At 34.0% G+C, this 25,765-nt stretch overlaps 1 protein-coding gene across 42 annotated transcripts in view; it reads left to right on the top strand.

The window, feature by feature from the left end:
- The window catches only part of PTPRD (protein tyrosine phosphatase receptor type D), a 1,051,440-nt gene that overhangs the window by 831,009 nt on the left and 194,666 nt on the right, over positions 1 to 25,765 (top strand). For 26 of the 42 annotated variants that reach the window (XM_032441550.1, XM_015848960.2, XM_015848962.2 and 23 more), the window contains exons 11-12: positions 16,086 to 16,231; positions 20,989 to 21,130. In XM_032441550.1, coding sequence (XP_032297441.1) covers positions 16,086 to 16,231; positions 20,989 to 21,130 — 288 coding nt within the window. Of the gene's footprint in view, positions 1 to 16,085; positions 16,235 to 20,988; positions 21,131 to 25,765 lie in introns of all 42 variants that reach the window. The other 16 variants (XM_015848945.2, XM_015848939.2, XM_015848934.2 and 13 more) reach the window with 1 other exon arrangement.

Below are 25,765 nucleotides of genomic sequence, written 5' to 3'. Positions count from 1 at the left end.
CTTGAGTTCTGTGTCCAGGTGTGGAGCCCTCAGTACAAAAAAGGCATGGAGATTTTGGAAAGGGTCCAGAGGAGGGCCACGAAGATGATCAGGGGGCTGGAGCACCTCCCCTATGAGGACAGGCTGAGGGAGTTGGGTTTGTTCAGCCTAGAGAAGAAAAGGTTGTGGGGTGACCTCATTGCAGCCTTTCAATACCTGAAGGGAACTTACTCCCAGGAGGGGAGTAAACTCTTTGAAAGGGCTGACAATAGCAGGACTAGTGGAAATCGTTTTAAGTTAAAAGAGGGAAGATTTAGGTTGGATGTTAGGGGGAAGTTCTTTACTAGGAGAGTGGTTAGGCCCTGGAACAGGCTGCCCAGGGAGGTTGTGGATGCCCCGTCCTTGGAGGTGTTCAAGACCAGGTTGGACAGGGCTCTGGGCAACCTGATCTAGTAAAGGTGTTTGTTTGGTGGCCCTGCTAGGCAGGGAGGCTGGAACCATATGATCCTTGAGGTCCCTTCCAACTAGGTCATTCTGTGATTCTGTGATTCTGTCATAGACAGAGGTTGGTGATATTGCAGTAGAAGTCAGATCTTCCCACCAATATTCCATTATATTTTGTATTCATATGGCAAATGGCAGAAGAGGGGTAGTCTGCAAAATTTTGTCTGACATGGAAGTGCATATTAAGCAAACATATGGAATTGAATTCCTCTATGTGGAAAAATATGCATCCACTGACATTCCTTGACACTTGCTGAACACTTATGGAGTCCAGACAGTGATTGTGAGCACAGAGATAGTGGGTGTTGTGTTTCAGTAGTGACAAAAGAACAGTGATTCATTTCTGCTGGTGCAAATCTATATGGACACAGCATGGAAGCTTTTGTTCATCACTAATGAAAATGTGTAGTTATTGGTGGTGACTAAGTTAAAAATCAGTGTTTTGTATCTGGTAATTGCTTCTATGATTTATCATTATTTTGCTCTTTATATATGTAGTAGTTTCCATGAGGGGAAAAATAAAAATTATATATATATATATACATAAACTAATGTATAAACGAATATTTGATAGAGTCTAATGTCCTGTCTTAGTTTGGGTTATTCTTTAGAGAACTGACAGATCAGCTTCTGTTTGACAGATCAGCTTCTGTTTCTCTTTTCAATTTCAGCTATGTTTTTCATGAAATGGGCATGTTTCCAGTTAGGTTTTTATTCCTGTCTTCCCCCAGCCCAAATACTGTTGTTCTGGGGAATTCAGGGCCAATATTTATCACAGAACCACAGAAGCACAGATTCGTAGGGGCTGCAAGGGCATTCCAGAGACCATGGAGTCCAACCTCCTACAAAACAGGCTTCCTACAGCAGGCTAAATAGGTCGGTGTCCAGGGGGTCTTGAATATTTCCAGAGAACGAGAATTCACTAAGTATCTGGGCAGCCTGATCCAATGCTTCATCACCCTCACTGTGTAGATGTTCTGTTGCATAGTGGTGCAGAACTTCCTACGCTCCAGTTTCCCCTTGTCCTGTCCTCACAAACCACTGAAAAGAGGTTGGTCATGCCTCTTTGATTCCCACATTTTCTTCTTGGTCATTTGCTATATTCTTTTCATCTCCAGCTGCAGTATCTATGAATTCATCTTGATTTATCTTGTAAATTAGTGTCAATAGTTTGAGTTGTGGGAAGTGCATTCTTAGTTGACTTATATATACAGGGAAAAAAAAAAAAAAAAGCAATAACTTTTGTAGTAATACAGTATTTTTGCAATTCTTGGATGTATTTGCTGTAATTGATTGTTATAACCAGATTTTTGCTGTGATGATGCATTGAAAAGACTGATCACTAAACGGTACTGTTGAGATTCAGATATGTAGAAATCTGAATTCATGGATAGTAAACCTAAGATTCTCAGATCTCTTCAGAAGATCTTCAAGTGTTTTAAAGTATACTTTCAAAGGTTGCTAAAGTTCAGTGACTGAAATAAAGATTCATGCATTCCTAAATGTGAATATGTAAACATATTGTTACGTACTGAAATTATTCTGTAAGTGAATACTTTGAGTATTAAAATTTACATGTCTATGGAATTAAGACACTGATTTTTAAATGGGAATACACAAAATTATACAGCTTTGAATTTGAATTTTGATGCAAGGCAATATTTTTTGTAGAAATAATTTTCTAGAGTTTCATAGCAGACAACAACTTTCAGTACATAACTCCTGGTGTTGAAATGAGCAACTCTTATTCAGTATTTGCACAGTGTAAGCTGATTTCCATAGAGAAAAGAGAGTTAATTAAACCAACATTTTGCAGGACTGATAAGCAAAGCACTGCAGTTTTCAAAGGCTAATGTCTTTGCCAAATAGCTACCAGTTTTCACTGACACATTTAACATCCAAGAGGCTTTTTTGATCTATTTGTTTACCTTTTCCCTCCTAGAAGTATCTTTTCTGTCACAAGTAGATAGAACTTAAACAAGTTTCAGTCCTCATGTTCAGTGCATGAGAACAAATCTCTACTCAAATTTTGTTAATACAGTCACAGCTGCCTTGATAATACCCATCCCAATATTCTATGACATACTTACGTAGCATTATCCTGGAAATAAGGAAACTGAGACAAGAAGGTTAAGTAATTTGCCTTAAGCTAAACAACAGGCAATTAACAGAGACAGAATTCGAACTATAGAGTTTTGTCTCTCAGCTCTCTCTTCTGTCCAGTAGCCAACTGTTACTTTCACATCTTTCGGCTTTGAGATTCCTCTCTTGACACCAGACTTCAGTGATTTTATCTTCTAAATCTTCTTACAATTAAGATATGAACTTAGAAGGGACCTAGAACTAGAACTGAAACTCCTCTTTATTTTTGTAATGATCAGAAAGAATACTGATTGGAACACTCTTAGAAAGACAAAAGAGAAGTATAATCCTTGATAGTGATATGTTCCAGTAATTCATTGTTTTTAAAACTGGGAATGAATTGTCCTTTCTGACTATAAGACCATGATCTAATTTTCGAATGTAAATATTTATGGCTTAGCAAAGGGAAATTATGTTGTTTTGTGCTTTAAAAAAAAAATAAATAAATAAATAAAAATGTGAGAGGCTTCACTGTGTCCTGCAGATCTCTTGCAAGCTTGCATTCTGTAGTTTTCTAAACATTAAGTATGCATTAAAACTGGTAGATTGGATGAAATTGTAGAATGTATTATTAGTATTTAATGTCAGGTCCCTAACTTGAAAAATGATGCTTCAGCCCCATTAAAATCATCTCCCCATATATGCAGAGACATAGACTGGTATAGGCTTGAAGATGTATTAAAGATCATCTAGTTCCGATTCCCCTACTACAGCAGGGACACTTTCCACTAGACGAACAGATGGTTATTTTGGATAATTTCCACAAGACCTCATGGGTATTTCAGTGGTACTCAGTGGTACAGGCATGATTCCCAAGTTGGGAGGGGTCATTCACTCCTCAGATACAAGGAGGCCAGGTGAATTAACTTTGTTGACCTCTGTGTTGCTTCCATTAACTGTTTTGGACATTCAGGTGTGAACTTATCTGGGTCCAGTTTGATTTTATTTAGGATTTTTTAATTTTTGTTAAGATGTCTTGATATCTCATTAAAAAAAAAGAAGATGTAAAGTAAATTAAATATATTTTTGGTAAAGAGAAAAGAATAAAGATATTACAGATGAAACACAGACAAGGTGTTTTAGCACTGTCAATCAGCATTATCTTCTTTGGTGTATTTTAAATCACTGAATGTTATATTACAATCATTTCCCATGCAGCATTCTTTGTAAAGCAACTGCAATGCAACAGTGACTTACAAAAATCAAATAATTATACTCTTCAGTGATCTTAAGTAATAGCTTGTGGAAAAACATTTTATTTAATAATTAATAATTCAGTGATGAGGGTAGTTCACGTTGAATATGTTGACTAAAATCTTACAGCAAGTTAAGGCAGAAGAAGGTAATCAGCTTTTTAATCAACGTTTCAATTATGTATCATTTTAGCATCTGCTTTTAATTTTATTTATCTACTTATTTTGAGTGAGTCTTCTAGCATGTCTCCTTTACTCATTATGTAATGGCTTTCAGCTTCTGGTTCCTGGGAATCATCTTCCTCTCAGATAAGTGTGAGTAATACATACTGGTCCTGTTAGATGTTTTGCATTAGCCCTGGCCAACTGCTTTTGAAAGAGCTTCTGAAGCACTTGTAATTCCATAGAAACTTGAAGAAAAACTTCTTGACTTTGAGGGTGACGGAGAACTGAAACAAGAGAAGATGCAGAGTTTCCTTCTCTGAATATATTCTAAACCAGCCTGGGTGTTTTCCTGTGCAACCTATTCTATGGAACCTGCATTAACAGGGCTTTGGACTAGTCTCTAAAGGTCCCTTCCAACCCCTATGATTCTGTGATTTTACAAGCATTTGTCATATATCACAATTAAAACAGAGATGGACTTGTAATAATTAGGGGTTTACCTTTATGTAGTGACATATTTCTTATAATTATACTTTCCTTCTCCTTTTCCTCCTTTTGAATTATAGAATCATGCTTCTACTATTGCATTGAGTTTTGAAGGCAGTCATAACTTAGTTGTGCATCATTTATAGGAAGGTTTAGTTGTGACATTCTGACTTTCTTCCAGCAAAGCATTACTGGAGAGGAGTTGGATTAAAATGGCTCCTGTGAGCTGAAATTCATACTCTTCTTAGCTACAGGTAGTCCTGGACAAGAAAAAGAAAGAAAGACAGAAAGAAAAGAGAAGATTTGTAGAAGCTTGAAATCACAGTAGGCTCTTTATAAAGTAGAAACATTTTGTAGTACTGAAAACACATCATCAAAAATAATACTGGTGTAAATATATTTAATCTTTATACTTATATCTGCTTAACTGTATCTCAGTGCATGCTACTTGCACTATGTTCACTGCAGTGATGTATTCTAATTGTCTTGTAGGCAAGGAACTGGGCTGATCCATTGAGACCTTTAGTAACGCAATCTTCTGTAATAGCTATAAATATTTTTTCTGTCCTAGATTATGCATTATATCATCTTACAAGTCACACTAACATGCATTTAGTACAACTGCATCTCTGTGCACCTGGGCTGAGTTGCAAGGCTCTCACAATATTGCTGGTAAGAGGAACTTACATATACATACTCTCTATACTTGAGTAGCTACCTAATTTAGATTACATAAAATCAGTTTTTGTAGGCAAATGGTAAATATCACTTTGTAGCTAATAGGGATTTGTTTTTCATTTTCTGGGCTGGTGTCCTAGCTAAGTAACATGATAAGAAATATGTATGAGTCTGTACTAACTAGCATATGTATATGTATATATATATATATATAAATTTTTTAATAGAGAAAAAAATAATTTTGTAGTCTTTTTATTAACCACTTTATCTCAATAAATTATGCTTAAGTCAAGTGATGCCTTCTCATGCAATTTTGGAAGCAGAAAGACATCTTAAACTACTTAATTCTCCTGCTTAAAACTGTACTCTTAAATGAGCAGAGCCGAATGTACTAATTTCATATACATAACTTTAAAGAAACTGTGGTTGTTAATGTATCTGTTCATATAAAATTTAAGATTTTATTATACTCACACAAACATTTAATACAAACAGCATTCTACCATTCAGCAGGTAATAGTTTTAACCAAGAAAATGAAATATGGAGCAATATATTTATCACCAAGACAGAACATGGCTATATGCAAAATGGTTCAGATGAAGATGATATGAATTGTCTTGTCACTAAGTTGAAGTTCAGTTACTATGTTTGAAGCAGGTTTCATGATTCTAAATGTTACCTTCAGGCACCCAAGTATTGCATAGATGCAGATTGTAAAAGACTGTTTTTCCCTTTAGTTGTACAGGCCAGTTGGGGTATTGGAACCCTATGGGGGTTCAACACGTGTTTGACAATAGAAGTGATATATAGATGGAAGTAAGTTATATGGCCTGATTTTTGGCAAAATTTTAGAAATTTTTCTTGTACTTGAGCAGGAGCTATAGGAATTTGTTTATGAGGGTACCTTGTTGAGCATTAGTATTTAACCACAATATGTAGAGCTTGATTGTTCCTTTTCTCTTCGAGTCAGTCTTATCATTTGACAGATTTTACTTTTTCTGTCACTAACCATCAATCTGTCTTGTGTACAAATGACTAAGTATGTCTTTTGTTTTGTTTAAACATTTTTATTCTTCCTAGTTTTAGTGATGAATGAAACAGCAGTAAAGGTCACCCAGATATTCTCAGTGACTGAAACTAGTATTTACAAATACACAATTCCTTATTCAATTTTTCAGTTAGAGAGAAACTCCTCTGCAAGGAGATTAGCTTCCTTGGCTTTTTAAGATCTACTGCATCTACCTTGCATATTGAAAGGGAGTGTCAGCTCTCAGTTACCAAATAATTCATGTGCAGTCTGCAAGCATTAAAATTTGAAAAAGAAGCAGTGGAGAGCTTTGAAGCAGAATTTTCTTTCATTAAATTAGTGAATATGACAGGGTTATGTAATATTCCAGAGGGATGAAGTAGTGCACATCACTAACCTTTTAGATTCAATAGGCTTTATGCTTTTTATTTGCTTCTAGAAGAATACTCAGTACTGGTTTAACTAGCAGTTTCCACTTTTAACTCAGGTAGATTAAACCCCACCCAAATTTCACATATAATGTATATAAGAAATATTTAACAATATGTGTAAGTTTGTCATTATTTTGTCTTATATGGAGCATTTGAACATGTGCTGATAGATAAAGACATATGCATGCTTGTGTTAAATTTTTAGTTTTTATTGTTTGGATTTCTTATAGACTTGTCAAAGAAAATAAATAATTCTTGTCATTCTATCCATTTACTATATCATGGATTCTTAATGTTTTGTCTTCATCTTTCAATGCTCCAGTTAAGCAAGCATTAGAAGCTGGCTGCCTACTTCTTTTGTACTAAACTAGCATGAACAAGTGTCTTTCCACTGTAACAAATGGAGATATTCTGGAGCAAATAAGGAACAGACACAAATTTGTAAAGCCAATCCATTTTGTGTAGTGATACTTAAAAGAAGGTTGTAGTAAAGGTACCTTACATGTTGTGACTGGCACTGAAAACTCTGCACAACACTAAGAGCTCTAGTGGGAACCCAAATGCTTGCAGATGGGAATGGCCTGGATGGTCCATCAGCCCTGGCTTCCCTTCTCACTGGGCATGATAGCACTCTGTCAAGGCAATAGTTACTGCCAAGTTTCAGTTCTACAGCAAGTATCTCAGTAATTTGTCATGAGACATAATGTAACATAAATCATTGCCTACAATATTTTTAATAGAAAATTCTTATAAATCAACTCTTCAGCTTCATCCTACTTGGAGAAAAAGAATGTAAGTCTATAGTATTCATCAAACACTTTTTCACAGATTGTTCACATATGTGCTTCATATTTGGGAACATCTTATTTATCCTGGTTTTTATAAACTATAGATTAGAATGGGAATGAGGTGTGGGGTGGATGATGTTAGTTGGCAAATAAATGTCAGCTGCTGTCTACGCTGGTTTACATTCCTACTATGTCCCTAGGGCTCAGATAATGTCTGTCTCTAGAAAAGCATGCATAATCCACAATGAAATGAACTGGTACCAAGTTCTACACAGCCTAGAGGTACAAATTAGGAATGTGCTATTTTAACATTAGACCTTTTGGAAATTGTAACCTAGTTCATCTAGTTATAAAGTGTTACTTGCAATCATGTCAATAGATTTTATATTTCAGGCAAGAATAAACTGATGCTCACCATTGCAGAAAATTTAAAAACATCAAAATAGCACTAATTTTCCTTGAGAAATCACAAAATAATAATCTCTTTTTTTTTTTTTGAGCTACTTGCTAAATTTGTAGTGGGCATATTCTGGCTAAGTGAAAACTGGGGAAATAATCAGTAAATAATAAATAAGAAATAAGAAAGCCCATAAACCCCAGACCCTTGTGACATAATTTTCTCTTCTGAGAGTCATTGTTTCTAGAGGAATACAAGTAGCACTAAATATATATATTAAACATTTTAATTCAACTGCAAAGTTTTTACTAGTGTAGTCTGAAGGGCTGAGTTTTAAAAGTTGTGGAGTCTGTACAGTGATATTCTTGATTTTCAAAAACCTGTGTTTGTATCACAAGTAATCCTTGTAAAACAAAAGGACCAAAATCTTCAGCTGGAATTAGTTGGCAGATATGGATTTCACTGAATAGTTCAAGGATGAAAACGCGGTAATTTTAATTCACAGATTGTTACATTAATTGCTTTGAAAGTAGTGCTCCTGTTTGTTTCCATGGAAAATACAACACAGTATTAAAATACAAAAATCACAGTAACACTGTTTTAGAGAGTAATGTCTCAGCTAAAAAAACAGTAATTAATAATTCAGTCACCATCAACAGCTATGTATTTTCACCAGTTATGAACAAGAGCATGACACACCCATAAAAATCTTCACCAGTGGAGGTGGCCCACTGTCACTGCCATTGCTAAAATGCATCACCTAAAAATTCACTCCACTGTTTGGTCATCATAAGCATTCAGAAAGAGTCAAGAAATGGCAGTGGGAGGCATTTCTTTCACATGGAGGAATTCAATTACACAACTTCTCTTCATGTGTGCTTCAGTGTCAGACACCATTTTGTCAGACCACCCCTCTGCTGTCATCTGTTGCATGGAAACCAAATGTAATGAGTGGAATGTTGGTGGCAGTTTTCATCCTCTACTGCCAAACCACCAAAATCCAACTCTGATACCATGATTTCATGGACCAATATAATAAAACAGGAGGCATTACTTAGATTACTTAGATGAGCCAAAGTATTCAGCTACTCAAAATATGATGGCATATGAAAGCTGTGTTTTTGGCAATTCTTCATGTGGAAGAATGTGAGGATCACGCAGTTTTAGAATATTTATTAAGAACTATAGTAAAACTCAGCAGATTGTGACTGACAGACAAGATTTTAGAAACACACCATCAAGTAAGTTTGAGATTTCTCGATCCAGATTTCATGAATGCAAATTTTCACTTGTCCTTATAGAAATAAAAAGCATAATAATGAACTTTCTTACACATATAATTTGCAGGTGCACTTTGAGTGCATGCTGGAATTAAAGCAAAATAATTGGTTATAACAATGATCAGTCTAACAAATGTCACAAATTATGATTAATGAATAAATTAGCAGTAAATGCTGTAGATGAATATGCTTTGACAATACTTCTTAAGAAGCAAATGGGTACAAAAAGCTTTCCTGTTAAATACTGTGCATATATTTAATGTTAACTCACAGAGAAATTATTAGAGAATTTAAATAATTTGTGATCATAGAATCATAGAAGTTTGGAAGAGATCTTAAGGATTATCAGCTTCCAATGCCCGTACCTTAAGGGGTGATGCCAGCTGCTAGATGAAGGACTAGACTGGGATGCCCAGGGCCCCATGCCATCCGGATTTTATCATCTCCAGGAATGGTGTATTCCCAGCCTTGCTGGGCAGCCTGTTCCAGCACCTCACCACTCTCTCAGTAAAAAACTTCCCCCTGACATCTAATCTAAATCTCCCTTCCTTTAGTTTAAAACCACTCCCCCTTGTCCCTATGTAAAAAGTTTATTTCCCTCATGCTTATAAACTCCTTTTAATTATTGGAAGGTCACAGTGAGGCCTCCACACAGCCTTCACTTTTCCAGGTTGAACAAGCCCACTTCTTTCAACCTGTGTTTGTTGGAGAGGTGCTGTAGCCCTTGGATCTATTTTGTAGCCCTTCTCTGGAACCTCTCCAAAAGCAACACAGCTTTTCTGTGTTTGGGTCCCAGACTTGGAAGCAGTACTCCAGCTGGGGCCTCATGAGGGCTGAGCTGAGAGTGACAATCACTCCCCTTGCCCTTATGGCTATCCCTCTTAGAATAATAGAATCACCAAGGTAGGAAAAGACTTTAAAGATCATCCACTCCAACATCTTCTGATGGAACCAAGGATACCACTGGCCTTCTGCTCTGCAAACCCAAATTGCTTGATCATGTTAAATTTTTCAACTACCAGGACCCCTAAGTCCTTCCTAATAGGTCTATTCTTTAGATGTTGTTCTCCCAGTTTGAATAAATATCTGGGATTATCTCAACCCAAGTGCAAAGTTTTGCACTTTGTTTTGTTGAACCTTATTAGATTCACAAGGGCCTACCATTTCAGTTTATTAAGTTCTCTCTGGATGGTATCACTCCTTCTACGCTATCAAATGTACCACTCTGCTTGCGTCATCACAAGTGCTGCAAGTGCACTCAGTCACAAAATCTATGTCGCTGATAAAGATGTTGAAGAGTACTGGTCCCAGGACAGAACCCTGGGGGTTATTGCTTGCCATCAGCATCCCCTTGTACACAGAGGGATTGATCACAACTCAGCTCCTTGTCCAGTGTTATATATCTATGGAGCATCAGGGTGAGATTACTTGTAGCACTTACCTAATTGTGTTTCATATTTATATATATATATATAATATATATATATTATAGTTATGCTTTGCTTTTCAAGAAAGAAGACTTCATCACTTGGCCTGTTAACATCGAATCCATAGTAATTTCTGGTAAGCCAGGCGGACACAATGACTGTGAATACTGTCAAGTAGCATGTGGGGTGTATAAAGAATATTTTGAGTTCCTTTTATTTATTTATTATTATTATTTATTATTATTATTCTTTATATATATATATTTACATATATATATTCATTTCCTTTGTTTTCAGCAAAGGATTCCTATTCTTTTATAGTATGGCATGGGAAGAATGAGTTTAGAATTTCTAACAAGGAATGACTTAGACCAGTGATATATCCCACTGAAACTTGCTGTCATCAGACCAGTAACATATGAGATATATAACATACAACAGTGATTCTTGTGACGGCATGAGTAGACTGCTCCAAAGTGCTTGCACACCTGCCACACAGTATTGTTTATTTTGTGATCAGCCTGCATTTCTGAGTGTGAGATAAAAAGATTTCCTGGGAACTGTTGTGACTGTATTATTTCCAACTTCATTGCTTTAAAAAATAAATAAATAAATAAAAGGCTTTACAACCAAAAAGTGCCTATAGTGTTTCAGGACACTTCTGAAACATAAGTTTATGCTAATTTACATGTCAATATGAAATATGAAAGAAGCATCTTAGCATGATGTTTTTCCCTTGTAGTTTTTCAACTTACGTAGTGTTCGTGTCATGAAGTATAGCAAAGGAAATGATAAACTATAATCCTTGAAATTTTTTTATTCAGATTTCTTGAATTATATTTCATGAATATGAAATATATATATTTTATATATATATATATATATATATATATATAAATGTTAAGTTGCATTGTTGTGCATTAGGACCTTTCATACAGAGAGTGCAGAAATAGAAGTGTTAAAATCTGCATTCACTGAGTATCTTGTCTGCTGAAAGCACACAGGCTGAGCCTGTGCTTCTGACTCTCACTTTGACTCTTTACTTTTAAAGAACGTGAAGTCTTATCTACATATTCACCTGTTAAAGCAGAGGATTTGTATCCATAAAAATGTGTCTACTCAAGACCAGATTTCAGTTACAGAGAGTAGACTGAACATCTCTGGCTCTCTACTAGTATCTGAAAAGTGTTTACAGTGAGAGTGGGGTTGGTCTCTTTTCACTAGTGACAGGATGAGGGGAAATGGCCTCCAGTTGTTCCATGGTAGGTTTAGGTTAGGATATTAGGAAACTCTTCTTTACAGAAAGGGTTGTTAAGCACTGGAATAGGCTCCCCAGGGTGGTGGTTGAGTCACCATCCCTGGATGTGTTTAGAAACCATTTGGATGCGGTGCTCAGGGACATGATTTAGTGGAGAGTTGTTAGGGTAATACAGTTAGGTCATGGTTGGATTCTGTGATTCTATCAAAGTATCAGCAGTATCAACACAAATATCTGGGAAGGCACTGACAGATTAACAGGCTGAAAGAAGACAACAGCGTGTTTGTTTTAATTGTTTTATTTGTTTTAATTGTTTTGGCTATTGTTTTAATAGTCAGCATTGTTCCATTTTTAATGATGCCCACAAGAAAGCCTGAGTGTAAATGTGAGCAGCTGATTTTAACTGAATTTTACTTTGGTTTTGATTATGCTACTGCTGTTTTACTTACAGTTTTATTTAAATGTGACCAGATAGCATTTCAATAATGCTGAAATTCTGTCATGCAATTGATAGTAACCTACCACTTCCAATTTTTTTAGCAGAGTTAATTGTACTGGAAGATTCCCATATAGATTGTTGCTGTGGATAAATTAGTGCTGGAGAGAGTACCTGTTGGACTTTGTGCTAGTATTCCTATGGGACATTGGAAACAGTTGTCAGTTCTCCATCAAAATTACACTCATGTTAGTAAGCATAACTATGTGCACAGTGTATTTGCTATCAGAGTGCCTAGCAGCTTAGGTCAGAATCAATGTCAAGAAAGTGGCAGCACTAATTGTGCAGATAATTTGTGTCAAACTTTAATTGACAACCTTTATAATGATGAAGGCAACAAATACAGTTTTTACTTTTATATTTTATTTATTTTATTTTATTTTATTTTATTTTATTTTATTTTATTTTATTTATTATTCTTCCTGAGCATGATTTCACATACTTCTATGCTGAAGATAGACAGTTTTTACATAATGGGATGAACACATAGGTTGAATAATGAAAAGGTAAATTGCTTGTGTTTGTCTTTCTCCATGGCTAGCAGGCTACCATCATCTAAGTCATAGTTCCTTTTGACCATAAACAAGTTTGTCCTCATAACACCTGTTAAATATAAAAGCATAAATATAAAAGTTATATTTCTGCATATAACTTTAGTCTTAATAATACAGCCTTAAAAATTGTTTCTTTAGAAGAATAGCTGCAAATAGGGAATTAATCATCATGTAATGTGTTTGTCTTATCCCTCTCCTGCTTCATAGGAAGCATTGTTAGTTCACAGACATCCCAGCAAAAAATTGACCTAGGACTGGAAGCACACAGTTATTCTTCAAATACTTACCAAGGCCGTGTTAACTGTTCAGCCCTATTTCTGCAACTTCACTAGCTCTGCAGAAATATGTCTGCATTTTTCATAAGAAGGCATGACAGTTTTTGTCCTGTATGAGTTATTTTCCCTGAATCAATGATTGATTTGGAAAACTAGTTATATTTCTAATATCAGTAAAGTTTTGTGCAAAATATCTATTTTGGGGTATACTGACATATGTACTGTTAGATAAACAGCATTTCAGTCTGCATAATTCAGTCTGCAGGTATGTTAATTTTCAACAGAAATGTGAAAGGCAAATTTTCATATGGTATAAATTAATACAAGCTCTGTTGCATTTCCCCCAGTTGCACTTATGAATAATTTGTCTCTGAATGTCTGATAAGGAAGAAAAGGATTCTCCTTTATTCCTCCATTACAAAAAAAGTATATACAATACTTATACAGTATATACAATATATATAGTATATACAATACTTACATATATATACTTATTATATATATATATATTATCATGAATGCAATGTACTACACGTACACAAAAGCATGTTGATTGACAGTGACACAAAACTGATAGTAGAACAAGGTTTTTTGTTTGTTTATTTTGCAAAGCTATTTTAACATAGTTTGACGTGCTTGCTGTTTATCGCTTTTCATTGTTTCTGTTTTCTTTGCTGTTTAACTATCTGGAGATCCCCTGTTATCAGGATAATAAATAAAATGTTGCAGAAATAAATGCATGACATGGTTGTTGAGCTGGTAATGGTCCTTGACCCTGATAATGCATAGCAAAACTGACAAATTTATCAAAGCAAATCTTGTCTGGAAGGAAGTTAATTTATTGATGCTGAATTTACGAGTTTGCCAGTCTCTGAATGTATTACTGAAGCATTTATCTAGAACTTAAAATCTTCCTGTGAACTATAATATGTAGTTTCTCCATTCTGGTGAACTTCCCAGACAGTGTTTTTCTTTCATTGGTTTGCATTCCGACAGTGAATTCACAAAATGCCAAGAAGAATAAAATAGAATGACAGTGCATCAGTTTTCACATGATGGCACACAATCACAATTTGTGCCACAGAGTATCAGCATATCTGAATCAGTCATGTCTCTTTACATACCAGGGAGCTGAATTAATGCATGTGCGTAAAAGGATTCAAAGCTAGCAGTTTTGGTGAAACCCAGATGCTCTTCATCAGAATACATTTCTGTCTTTCCTGTGATCCAGGCATAAAGCCTCTGACTTAGGAAAGGATTTTCAGTTTATCTGCTCTAGCTCTCTTCTTTTTATGTTGCAGGTTTGGACAGTTTTTTCAGAGATATGCTTTTGTAGGTTCCCCACTGCAGCAGTGGCACACTGTTTTGCTATGCTCAGTCTTACTGCTGCACTTGTCTTCAGATGTTGTATTTATTACTGATGAATGTGAAACAACATTAGGACAGCAAATAGATTAAGGAGACTTGAACTTTACGTGAAGTTGAAAATATAGTAATAACCATTTTTGCCTGAATGTTCTGTTAAAGAAAAAGTGGATTCTCATTAACAAAATATTTTTACTGCTTTTTTTTTTTTAAACTATATTTGTTAATGTTATGTTGAGTGTTAGGGGTTGGTTAAAATAGACTTAATTAATTTAATAAACTTGCAACATTCTTCATCTTCCCATATTTAATGTAGCAATGTAGCAATATATTCAGTCTATTTTATAAGAAAGTCTACATCATATTTTCTTGGCATTTAAAATGATTTCAGGATTCATATCACTATTACTTAGATGCATACATTCATATATGCAGTCTTGGAAGATGCTATCATTTAAATAAAGATATTGACAAGAAATATTGCCTGTGGGGTCACCTCAGAATAGGCAGATAGGCATAAAAAATGTAATGTAGCAAATTAGAAACAAAAGCAAGTACAGTATTGGTATATAAATGTTAATACTACAGTGGAACAATAAAGACAACCAAAGAGACTGAAAACAGAAAGGAAGCAAAAACTGAAGATGAAAGTAAAAATTAATTACAGTAGTTGTTGCAGAGTCACTACATATTACAGCTTACAGCTGAAAACAGACCACAGAGCAAAGATACGTTTTTTTAAAATGATTTTATTGACCCCCAGTACTACATATAATGTGAATCAGAATCTCCAAGTATACTCTGAAAAACTATGCAATTACAAAAGAGAATAAAGTAAATGTATGAAAGAACTCTTCAGCATCTCTGTACTGTGCTTAGATTCTCTTGACTTTCAAACTGATTTCTCAGAAATCTAGTCCTGCGCTGTTCTAAGCATTAAAGTATTGTTTCTTAAACAACCTTATAAATTTATTGTGCTCTAACAAAAAGAAGGTAAGAGAATAATTGATAAAAATATCCTTTCCTACTTTTTAAATGATTTCTCCAGCTCTCTCTCCTCTCTTATTCCTGCAGTAGTTTGTATCTTTTATTTATGTCTTTGTGACAGAGTAGAATATTGTGGGAATGAACTGGAGTTTTATGTGAAACTGTACCTAAGCATAAATCTTACTTCTATTATAGGCCCCTCTGCATAAGATTTTAATATGTAGGTATTCGCCTCTACCTCTTCAAACTTAAAACATTTTCACAAAATTTCTCTGAAATGTCACTGATTTTAATGGCTTAAAGGTGGAAATCCAGCTTTCATGACATCCTGTGAGCATAACATCAAGTAATGAATCATGGTATAATTTGAGTTGATAGATGAGCTCATTTTGCAACAGAAGACAAATTGATTTTTTATTTATAACTGTGATAAAATATAATGTATGATCTTGCTACTATGATGGCATCAGATTTAGTAGTAAAATCTGTAAGTACTTTCCTGACCTTTTAGTTCTTATTGCTTTTTCTTACAGATGAATACTGTCACTGAAGAAACAAAATATTTTATTCTGTTCATTTTGAAATCTTGACATAGTTTCTTTTTTATGGTTGCTACCTGGATTAATTTAGTTTGTTTGTTTGTTTGTTTTAGCACCACCAAAGTTTACAAGAACACCTGTTGACCAGACAGGGGTTTCTGGAGGTGTTGCTTCATTCATCTGTCAAGCCACGGGAGACCCAAGACCAAAGATTGTCTGGAACAAGAAGGGAAAGAAAGTCAGCAATCAGAGATTTGAGGTATTAGGTCCATTGTTCTGTTCCTCTGAAAAACATAAGTTCCAACCTTGCTTCTAATCCCAATATGTGTGCTCTATTTTCATAGGTTAAATAAAATATCTGTGACCACTGGGGATAACTTAAAGGGAGCAGTCTTGTGAAGGTTCAGTTTTCAGTTACACATAAACACTATGCCACGATTATTGTCCCCAGAGTGCAAGCCACCTCCTTCTGTGACAGCGTTCACCAAGCAGACCTAGCCTGATACAGCTTCTGCCATAATTGCTTACCACCACTGCAGATTAAAGATGAAAGGGGCATTACAGATCCTGCTGCTGTAGATGAAATACAAAATTTGTTTGCTTTTGATTCTTTTCTTAACAATAAACTTGGGAGAGTCTATAGAGAAAGCTGTTTCCTCTCTTTCCACAACATTCAATTAAAGGAAATAATAAAAATAATCTTTTCAAAGGATACCCGTTTCTTTAGGGAAATAAAACAACAAATAACATTCCCTCTTTTAGTGGCAGGAACAATTAATATAAAGTATTGATTGACCTTTAACATGAAGAAAAATTTTAGAAAATGGGAGAAGTCATGTATAGTGGACGCTAAAATGGGGCTTATAGTATATAATTTCCCCTGTGCCTCTTCACTATTTTCACTGTTAAAAAGCATCTACTTTGGCATCCAGAATGCCTAAGTGGTTTATGAAACTGTTCTGATGTATTTTTTGAGTGAATGATATAAGAAATAGACACAAAAATTGAATGAACTTTGAAGTCTTCTGTGTGAATTTGAAGTAGTTTTTGGGAAAATTAGACTAGTTAGACTTATGCCAGCAGAAAAGTCTTGTATTTCTTGGACACACTGATTTTTAAAATACTTTTTTTTGTTGTTCAAAATGCATTTAAAGACATTTCAAGTTCTTGCAATATGCAAAATCTATCAGTTATTTTATCAATCAGTATTTTTGTTTTCTCTTGTATTTACTAAATATGTAAAAATCAAAAGCTCAAATTAAAAAGTGTCTTCTTGGTACTAATACCAATAAATAGTTCCAAATATAGTTCCTATTTACTACGTGCAGAGCATATAGAGAGCTGTAGGTAGAGGCATTAAAATAGAAATTTTATCATAAATTCTACAAAATTTGTCTCATTCTGTTCACAACATTTCCATTAGAAATCCCTTCTAAGCACTGGAAGGTTGAATATATTCAGGCTTGCTGTGTTGGTTGAGTTTTACTTTGCAATTTGCAGTGTTTTGCTTGCTTCATGTATTGTTTTCTGTTTAGATGTTATTTTTAGAGAACACTGGTAGACGTACAATTTTATTTCCATGATTGGAAATTGAATGGAATTAGAAAGAATTGTAACAATTTCATTTAAAATATTTTAACATTTCCCTTACTAAAATGTTGAACAACTTAGATAGTCAAATAAGGTGGGATGAAATAGTTCAAGTGTTTAATAATTGTTATAGATATACATATGTATATATGTAATCCTGGAGCAGCATTTTTATAAATTACATCATATCAATGTTTTAAGCAGTTTTATTTCCTGTCCAAAATGAAAACATCTAGCTACACTGTAGTATCTAAATTAAAAAGAGAAGCAGCAGAAATCTGATTCCTGAAACAAGGAATGTTAGGTAAAAAAAGGAACTTTAGCCATGGCCAGATGCATTAATAGAAAATAATTGATTGGGCTGTTTTATATGTGAATTGGTGTGGTTGTTGGTCATTGTTGTTTGTTTATTGTGGTTGTTGTTGTTGTTTTCAGATTGATATTTTCTCTATTTCTCTGAGTTTGATAGCTCAATAGAAAAGCATAAGAAAGTTAAAACTTGCCTGTTTATCTTTAAAGACTCCTAGTATACACAGGTGGAAGGGACATCAAAGGGTAACACAATACGTCTTCTTTCTCGAGGATTTTAGGATCTCATTTTGCTATGATTGTCAATATTATTATTTAAACAAACTTAGATAGCCTTTTACAGGTTTTTGTATACCCTCACATTATATATTTTTTTCTCAAATCTTATCTAAATTTTTTTGTAGGAACTTGATTGAGAAAGTAATTCTGAAAGCAATAGAATTATTATTATCTCAGAATGGGTAATGTTCTTGTGCACAGGTTAATTTTTAAAACTGGATTTTGTTCAGTTAGCGAGAGCAACATGTTTTTCCAAAATAAAAGGTCGAAACAATACTTTGTGAGACTTTGTTTTCAAACTTTCATATTTAATTGATATTGCAAAAATATGCAGGGTAAACATGATAAGGTAGGACTCTTTTTTCTCCTCATGCTTCAGATCAATTCAAATAATACAAATTAGGAAAATAAACTTTGAGTTAGTAGTAAGTCATACTCAGAGAAATTAAAAATGAAAGAGTCAGGGAAAAGATACTACACAATTCTATGGGTGGTGTAAGGCTGATTCTAAGGTTTGGGTCTTTATTTATTTATTTATTTATTTATTTAGTATCCTTCCAAAAATCAGGCAGTAGGATGTAAATAACTATTTGTGGTATGAACAGCAGGAGAAGATATGTGGAAATTACATCCATTATACTGTGCATATTTTGGAGACACCTGACTTGAAATTTAAGCTGTGCAATCTTTGCCAAACATAAACTGATGCAATTGTTTACTAATCAAACAGCTAAGAATATTCAGAATTCAGATTTAAAGAATAGTAGTTGTTCATTTTAATTTTAAAGACTCCATCTATTATGTGCTTTAATTTTTTAATGCAAATAGTGTGATTTCATGTTTTCTGGGACAATTATTATTATTTTTCCTCTCCTTAACATCAGTTTATCAAGAATTCTAGGTACTCTTTAGTTTCCTTTAAGATCAGATGGAAGTTTTTTCATTTCCATTAAGATCAGATGGAAGTTTTTCATTGTTTACATCTCCTTGGGTCCTTGGTTTACCTCAAAGAATAGGAAAAAGTGATTTGGCCTTTGGACAATGAAAAAAAATTCATCTCAGGAAAAGGGGTTACTATCTTATTAACATTTAGACTTCTGCAACTCTGAAAAAGAAACTGAGAGATTCTTACAATGAATTTAAGAAAAGGCTGACTGTAATAAGCTCCAGGAGTTGATCCAAAAGTAATGCCTCCTATTTTCTTACGTTGAACCATGACATCAGAGGCAGATGTTGGTGGCATGGTATGGCACCAGGAGGATGAAGCTTCTGACCAGTTTTACATTACATGTTGTTGCTGTGCAACAGATGGTAGCAGAGGGGTAGTCTGACAAAATGGCCCCTGACATGGAAGTGTGCGTGAAGCAATAGTGTGGAATTGAATTCCTCCATGTGAAAACAAAAAGTAAAAAATGCACCCCTTGACTTTTTTTGATGCTTACTGAATTTTAATGGAGACTGAGCAGTGGATGTGAGTACACTGAGATGGTGCTTTCCAGCAGTGGAAACAGCTGAAACAAGCATCTCCATTGGTGCAGATTTTTATGAGTGTGTCATGCAGACTCATGATCATCGCTGGTTATAGTGCACAGCTGGTAGTGACTATGTTCAAAAATAGTGCTTTGTAACTGAGAATTATTGTGGTATTTGAATATGGTGTATTTTCCACGGAAATACATAGGAGGCATTTACTTCAGCAATGTGCATAATAATATTTCCCAAATCTTTCTCTTACTCTCAGGAAAAGTCAAGATCTAACAGAATATTTGTTTGTAAATTAGACATGCAGACACAAACATATGTGCAAAGAAGCACATATGTAAATTGTTTTGTGGATGTAAATATAGAGTATGGTGAAATATGTATTACTTTGTAAAATAATAATAAGAAAAAAAAAAAAGTCATTAATCTATAAGTACTATTGTCCTGATGGTAGTATTAACATATTTTATTGACAAATAAATTAAAAATCAGCTTAGATTATATGGATAACTATTTTAATTTCATCATGGCGAAGACCTTTCCAGTGTTTGTAATTCTACATTGCTCACCAGTAACTTGCATAGTTTTGTCTGCAGGACAAGGAGATAAAAGCAATAAAGTTCAAATAAACTTGAAGGAATTAATTGGAATAAAAATTAATATTTCATTTTTTAATCATATGAAAATGGCTATTTCTTCTATACACATTTCAGTTTCAGAAAAATAAACCTGTAAGTTGTTTATTTATTTATTTATTTATATACTATTGCTTAGTCCTTTAACAAGTACATTATTTCTATTGGATATTTGGATAAATTTGCTTCCAATCTGTGGGCTGAATGCATAGCTAAACTGACTAGTCCTATCTTGTTCCGAAATTGTCAAGCCATTTTCACTTTGTATCTCAAACAGTGAAGTGCAGCCTGTGAGTAGGGTGCAAGTGTAGCCTGAAGCAATTTCAACTAAAGTAACTGACATATGGTGGAAAAGCTGTGGGACTGGAGGGAGACTGCTGAGGGACTTCAGGATAAGAGAGCCTTAGGTTACTGAATCCATTCTTACAGACCTTGTTAGATGTTTTGTTGGTGGTGTTTTGCTGTCACTATTATTGTTGGTATTATTTGTTTGTTTGTTTGTTTGTTTGTTTTTCTTGTCTCTTGAAACTGCCTTGGAGCAGCCATTGCATGTTCAGCACTGTATGTTACACCTAGTGTTGTGTTTGTCATGGTATGTGTATATAAAAAAGGAACCTGGTTCTGATTCCAAAAATACTGACAGGTCACTGTTCATGTACAGGTTAATGGAGGGATAGGCATTTGTAACAACATCTGTGACAGCTGTTGTTTCCTTTTATAGGTAATAGAGTTTGATGATGGATCTGGATCAGTTCTCAGAATACAACCACTGCGCACACCACGAGATGAAGCTATTTATGAGTGTGTGGCTTCCAATAGTGTCGGTGAAATAAGTGTGTCCACAAGACTCACTGTTTTACGTGGTAAGTACTTTCTAAACATGATTAATTTAATTCTTAGAGCTAGAAGTGGTAAATCATTTTAAAACAGTGGCTTCACTCCAAGATAATTAATTACAAATATTTTCAATTGAGTATGTTGTAGTCCTGATACTGTTAAATATACTTTACATAGAACTTTTGACCACAGAATGGTAATGGGGGTGTGACTCATCAGATCATGGAAGAGAAATAAGACATGAGAGCATTGCACATAGCTGTTATGTATGTGCTTTAATGAACAAAAACAATGCTTTCTTAGAGGATCTGATTTGCATTTTACTGTTGCTCTGGGTAGCTTAGCTCTGTGTGATCAGCATTTACACAAAAATTGGCCCAATTAAGAGTGACCTTGAAAAATTACATAAGCAGATTTTAGAACAGGTTAAGCTGCTACAAGACTTTTTCCCCCAAGACAGTGCACTTAAAAAATGGAAGAGCTTTTTCAATTTCAAGTATATATGTCACCTGTATTGTTTTTCTACTTCAGTAAGAAGGTTTTGAAGATTGTAAAGGAATTTTATTTTTTTATTTTTTTATTTTTTTTAACTATCCCTCAGGGATAAGGTTATAAATGTACTCCCAAGTCCATTGTCTAGATATTACTCATAGAAGTAAGTTCTAGTAGTGAAATGACTTGAATGTTTCATTCTGCCTGCTGGAGATAAATAAAAACTGGATTTGGACATACTTCATGAAATATGAACTCTTCAGCTTTTACAGCTGAAAATTACTATATAGTGTTGTGATATCACGTGGTGCTATTTGATTTGTATAATTACTTGCTAAGGCTGTGTTTATATTATTTATATTATTATTTATACTCTTCATATTATATAGCCTCTGTTCAGTGCAGGGGGTATTGGTTCAAACAGAATTTAATGGTCATTTGCAACTCAAACAGTTCTACGATTCAGTATGAACAATTGATGATCAGCCTACTTGAGAATTTAAAAGAGTAAAATTAAATGATTGTATATACATGTATATATACACGATATATATATACAATATATTTGCATTATATGTGTGTATATGTATATATGTGTATATATATATATATACAATAATTCTCAGTAGAATTAGTGAAACATGGATGTAGTTTTTCTGTTTAAAAAAAAAAAATCTACTTCAATACTTGTGATTTTTTCAATTTTTCAATGACTGTGGATAGTCTTTGTGTTACTGTTCAAAGCAAAGAAGAACATTTAGAGCTAGCCTGATATAAACTAACCTATGTAATATTTAAATTTGTTATCCCTAAAGCCAGAAACATTCCTTCTGTTATCTTTTAAAAATTCTTCTAAGTCTAATGAAGGAAAATGGTAAGACTAATAATTAAATTCAAATTTTAAAGGCATAATGAATTTGTTCCTAACTTCCTAAGATAGGTTTTTCCCTTCGTTGTTTTGTGTGATGAAAATACTTTTTATGTATTTTTTTACTTTCCATGAAATACAACCACTCTGTAATACTGTATTAAAAACTAGAGGGATGTGAAAAGGAAGGAGGAAATTGAAAACAAAAAAACAAAAAAAAAAAAAAAAAGTCAGTGGTAAAACTCAGGTTCATTCCTTGCCTGTAGAATCTCTTGAAATGTGTTTACAAATCTATGGTCTGTAGAGGTATGTCTCTTTTCTATTTCTGTTGATTATGCAATTGTTAGGCATATGAGAGCCTTGCTACATTTTCTACTCAAATAGTTCAGCACTACTCACAATGTAAACATCAGATTCTGCATAAAAATGTTCATAATGTTATGCATACAAGTGTCAAATAAGCAAACTATGAATGTTATTAGTTCTTAAAATTTAAGTCACTTTAAATTTAAATTAGTTGTAAACTGCCTAATGAAAATGTATTAAAACTAGAAAAAAGAAAAAAGAAAAAAAAATCAGCCATAGTACTTACAGCTTTTTCAACTGAAGGAATATATTTTTGCCTCATGAATAGATTTACGTTTAAGGCAAAGCTGAGAATATGTGAAAGTTTTTGAAGATATTAACTTTAGATTTAGATGAAGTGGTAATGTCTGAGAAAGCAAGTAGCATGACAGAGGAAGAAGGCATTGTAAGGAGGTTTTATCCGGACTAAAATTTTGAGATGCTTTAAGTTCAGTATCTTGTTATGTTTGTTGTTGTTGTTGTTGTTGTTAGTTTTTTTGTTTGTTTTTTAGTGAGCAATAGTTCAGGGCCAAGTGCACTAGACTGGAAAATAAGTAATTTTATTGTAAGCTACTACTTTGCAGTCTTACACAAATCTTCATTTTATACAGTCTTCAATAACAGCCTTGTGTAAAACACTCTATTTGATTTTGTCATTGTAGGAAAGAGTATTTCTCTGCCTCACATAGCTCCATTAGGAATAAACATATAATATATATTTGAAAAAGATTTAACAAATATAATTCAATAAAAAACAGATAGGGTGTCTTTCATCTGTGGTCTGCTTAGTCTTAACTCATCCCCAGTGAGTTCATTACTCTTGACTGAAGAAAATACACAAGCAATCTCCAAGTGTTCTTTAAATCTTTCAGTAAGAATGTTATTACGGACCCAACTCAACAATTGTACTCGATCTTGTTCAAACCGGGATCTTGAGAAGGAAGTCAGAATTAACCCATAATTCATCCCACAAATACTGCTATCCTAACACAGAAGTCTGGTGAAATAAAGACATGTGTGGGAGTTGAAATATGAGCATATACACATTTGTTATCTTAATACATTTTACCTGTTACAAATCAATTGTACATAATAGCAAACAAACGTTTTTGCCAACATATGCATCTTTTTAAGCTAAACTTGACAGTTTTTCTATCTGCAGCTGAACCAACTGTTTTCTACACTAAAGCTTTTACACACTTTTATTTTGTTCTTGACCTTTGAGCAAGCTATTGTACTTGGTTCTCTAGGAACTATGAATACAAATAAAGTCTTTAAATTTGGGTGTTAAAGCTTAACAATGCATAAAAAGTTCAGGAAAAGTGATACTATTCCAAGGCCTTAACAGAGAGACACAGTAGAGCCTTCTTCTGTTACCAAAGTAAATCAGGGAACATTCCAACACGCGTTATACATGTACTTTCCAGGCTGATTATAGCATCTATCTGGACCAAGAGTGAATGTCTTAGATAAATTGAAACCGCTTTTGATTTTCTGTATATAAAGCTTCATGAAAATGCTGAATTTGACAAGAAATAAAGGCTTTTTTTTTTTTTGGCGGGAAAATCCTGGAAAGCTCTTTACAGACAAGAGGAGTCTATACTACTTTTGGAGGTCTTCATTTTGAAAATTTATACTGAGAATCATTTGAGTGAAATAACGCTCTGATTCATTCACTCATAATTATGAGTTTTCAATAGGCTATCAAAGACTATAAAATGAAGTAACTTTCCAAACATTGAAGGCAATTGCACATGTAATAAGATTTACTTTTATTGTTTGTTCATTTATTGTTAAATCAACCTAAAACTGTTCTGTTGTGTTGTTTACAACTTGTAAATGATGGATAACAGATATGTTTAGTGACTATAGAAAAGTTGTTCTCAGAGGTGTTACAGGAAAGAATTTATATTGTTCAGGAAGAAGGAAAAAGGCTACTTATTTCTGACATAATAGAGAAACCAGCAACACTTACATGCAATTAAATTTAAAGAAATTGTTTTCATTTTTCTTATTGACTTCTGTCATGATTCAATCCAGCAGGCAACTAATCTCCACAAAACCACGTACCCTTGCGACCAGGGAGAAAACAAATTGAAATCTCCTGTTAAGATAAAAACTATTTAGTAAAACAGAGGTAGAATTTAAATAAATAAATAAATAAATAAATAAATAAATAAATGCCTAACTAACAGTACAACAATACAGACTGATGACCTGCTAGTACAAGGTATATCTAATGCCTAGGTATTTGCTGTCACTTTTGTTTGCGTTGTTTTACCTATTACTGTCTCACAAGAGTGACTACACAGGTTATTTGAACAAAAAGGCAGCTTGCTTTCTCTGCCCATTATTCTCAATATTATTGTGGATTATATAGTGCGTTATAAAATTATGAACGTTAAGAATCTTTGTAGCACAAGCCATGAAGGAAGCAGGAAGGGGAAGTAGCTAGGACAGATATTTCTATCTTGTCTTCCTTTTTTGTTTTCTTATTTGAAAGTGGTTGATTTAATGTCTAGAAGTCATTGCTGCATTAACTAAAAAGTGAAATATTTACTATATGCTAAATGTTTCCCTGCCCATTGATAGACATAAGTTTGAGATGCAGATGATGAGAGAGACTAAGAAGTTTGAAATATTTCCATGCTATTAAAAAAAAAAAAAAAAAAAAAAAAAAAAAGCATAGGTACGTGGTACACTATTTATTTCTGTTGTCAACAGTAGATTCGATGATAATAAAAGCGAATTTCTGTATTTTCACTGTACCTAGTAGTGCTGAAATGAGAAGGAATGATTCTGAAGTAATTTGTGGTCTGGGATGTTTATCTTTTAGAGCATAGAAATTAGGCAAATGGACTGGCACGGCTGTAATGTTGGAAAATGTGCTATGGGATGGCTCTCATTTCTAGACAAATGGGAAGAATGAGCTTACATATACCGAGTGTTATCCACA

This window comes from Coturnix japonica, chromosome Z, assembly GCF_001577835.2.
Source record: "Coturnix japonica isolate 7356 chromosome Z, Coturnix japonica 2.1, whole genome shotgun sequence".
Taxonomy (NCBI): domain Eukaryota; kingdom Metazoa; phylum Chordata; class Aves; order Galliformes; family Phasianidae; genus Coturnix; species Coturnix japonica.
This window is presented reverse-complemented; position numbering and strand designations above follow the sequence as displayed.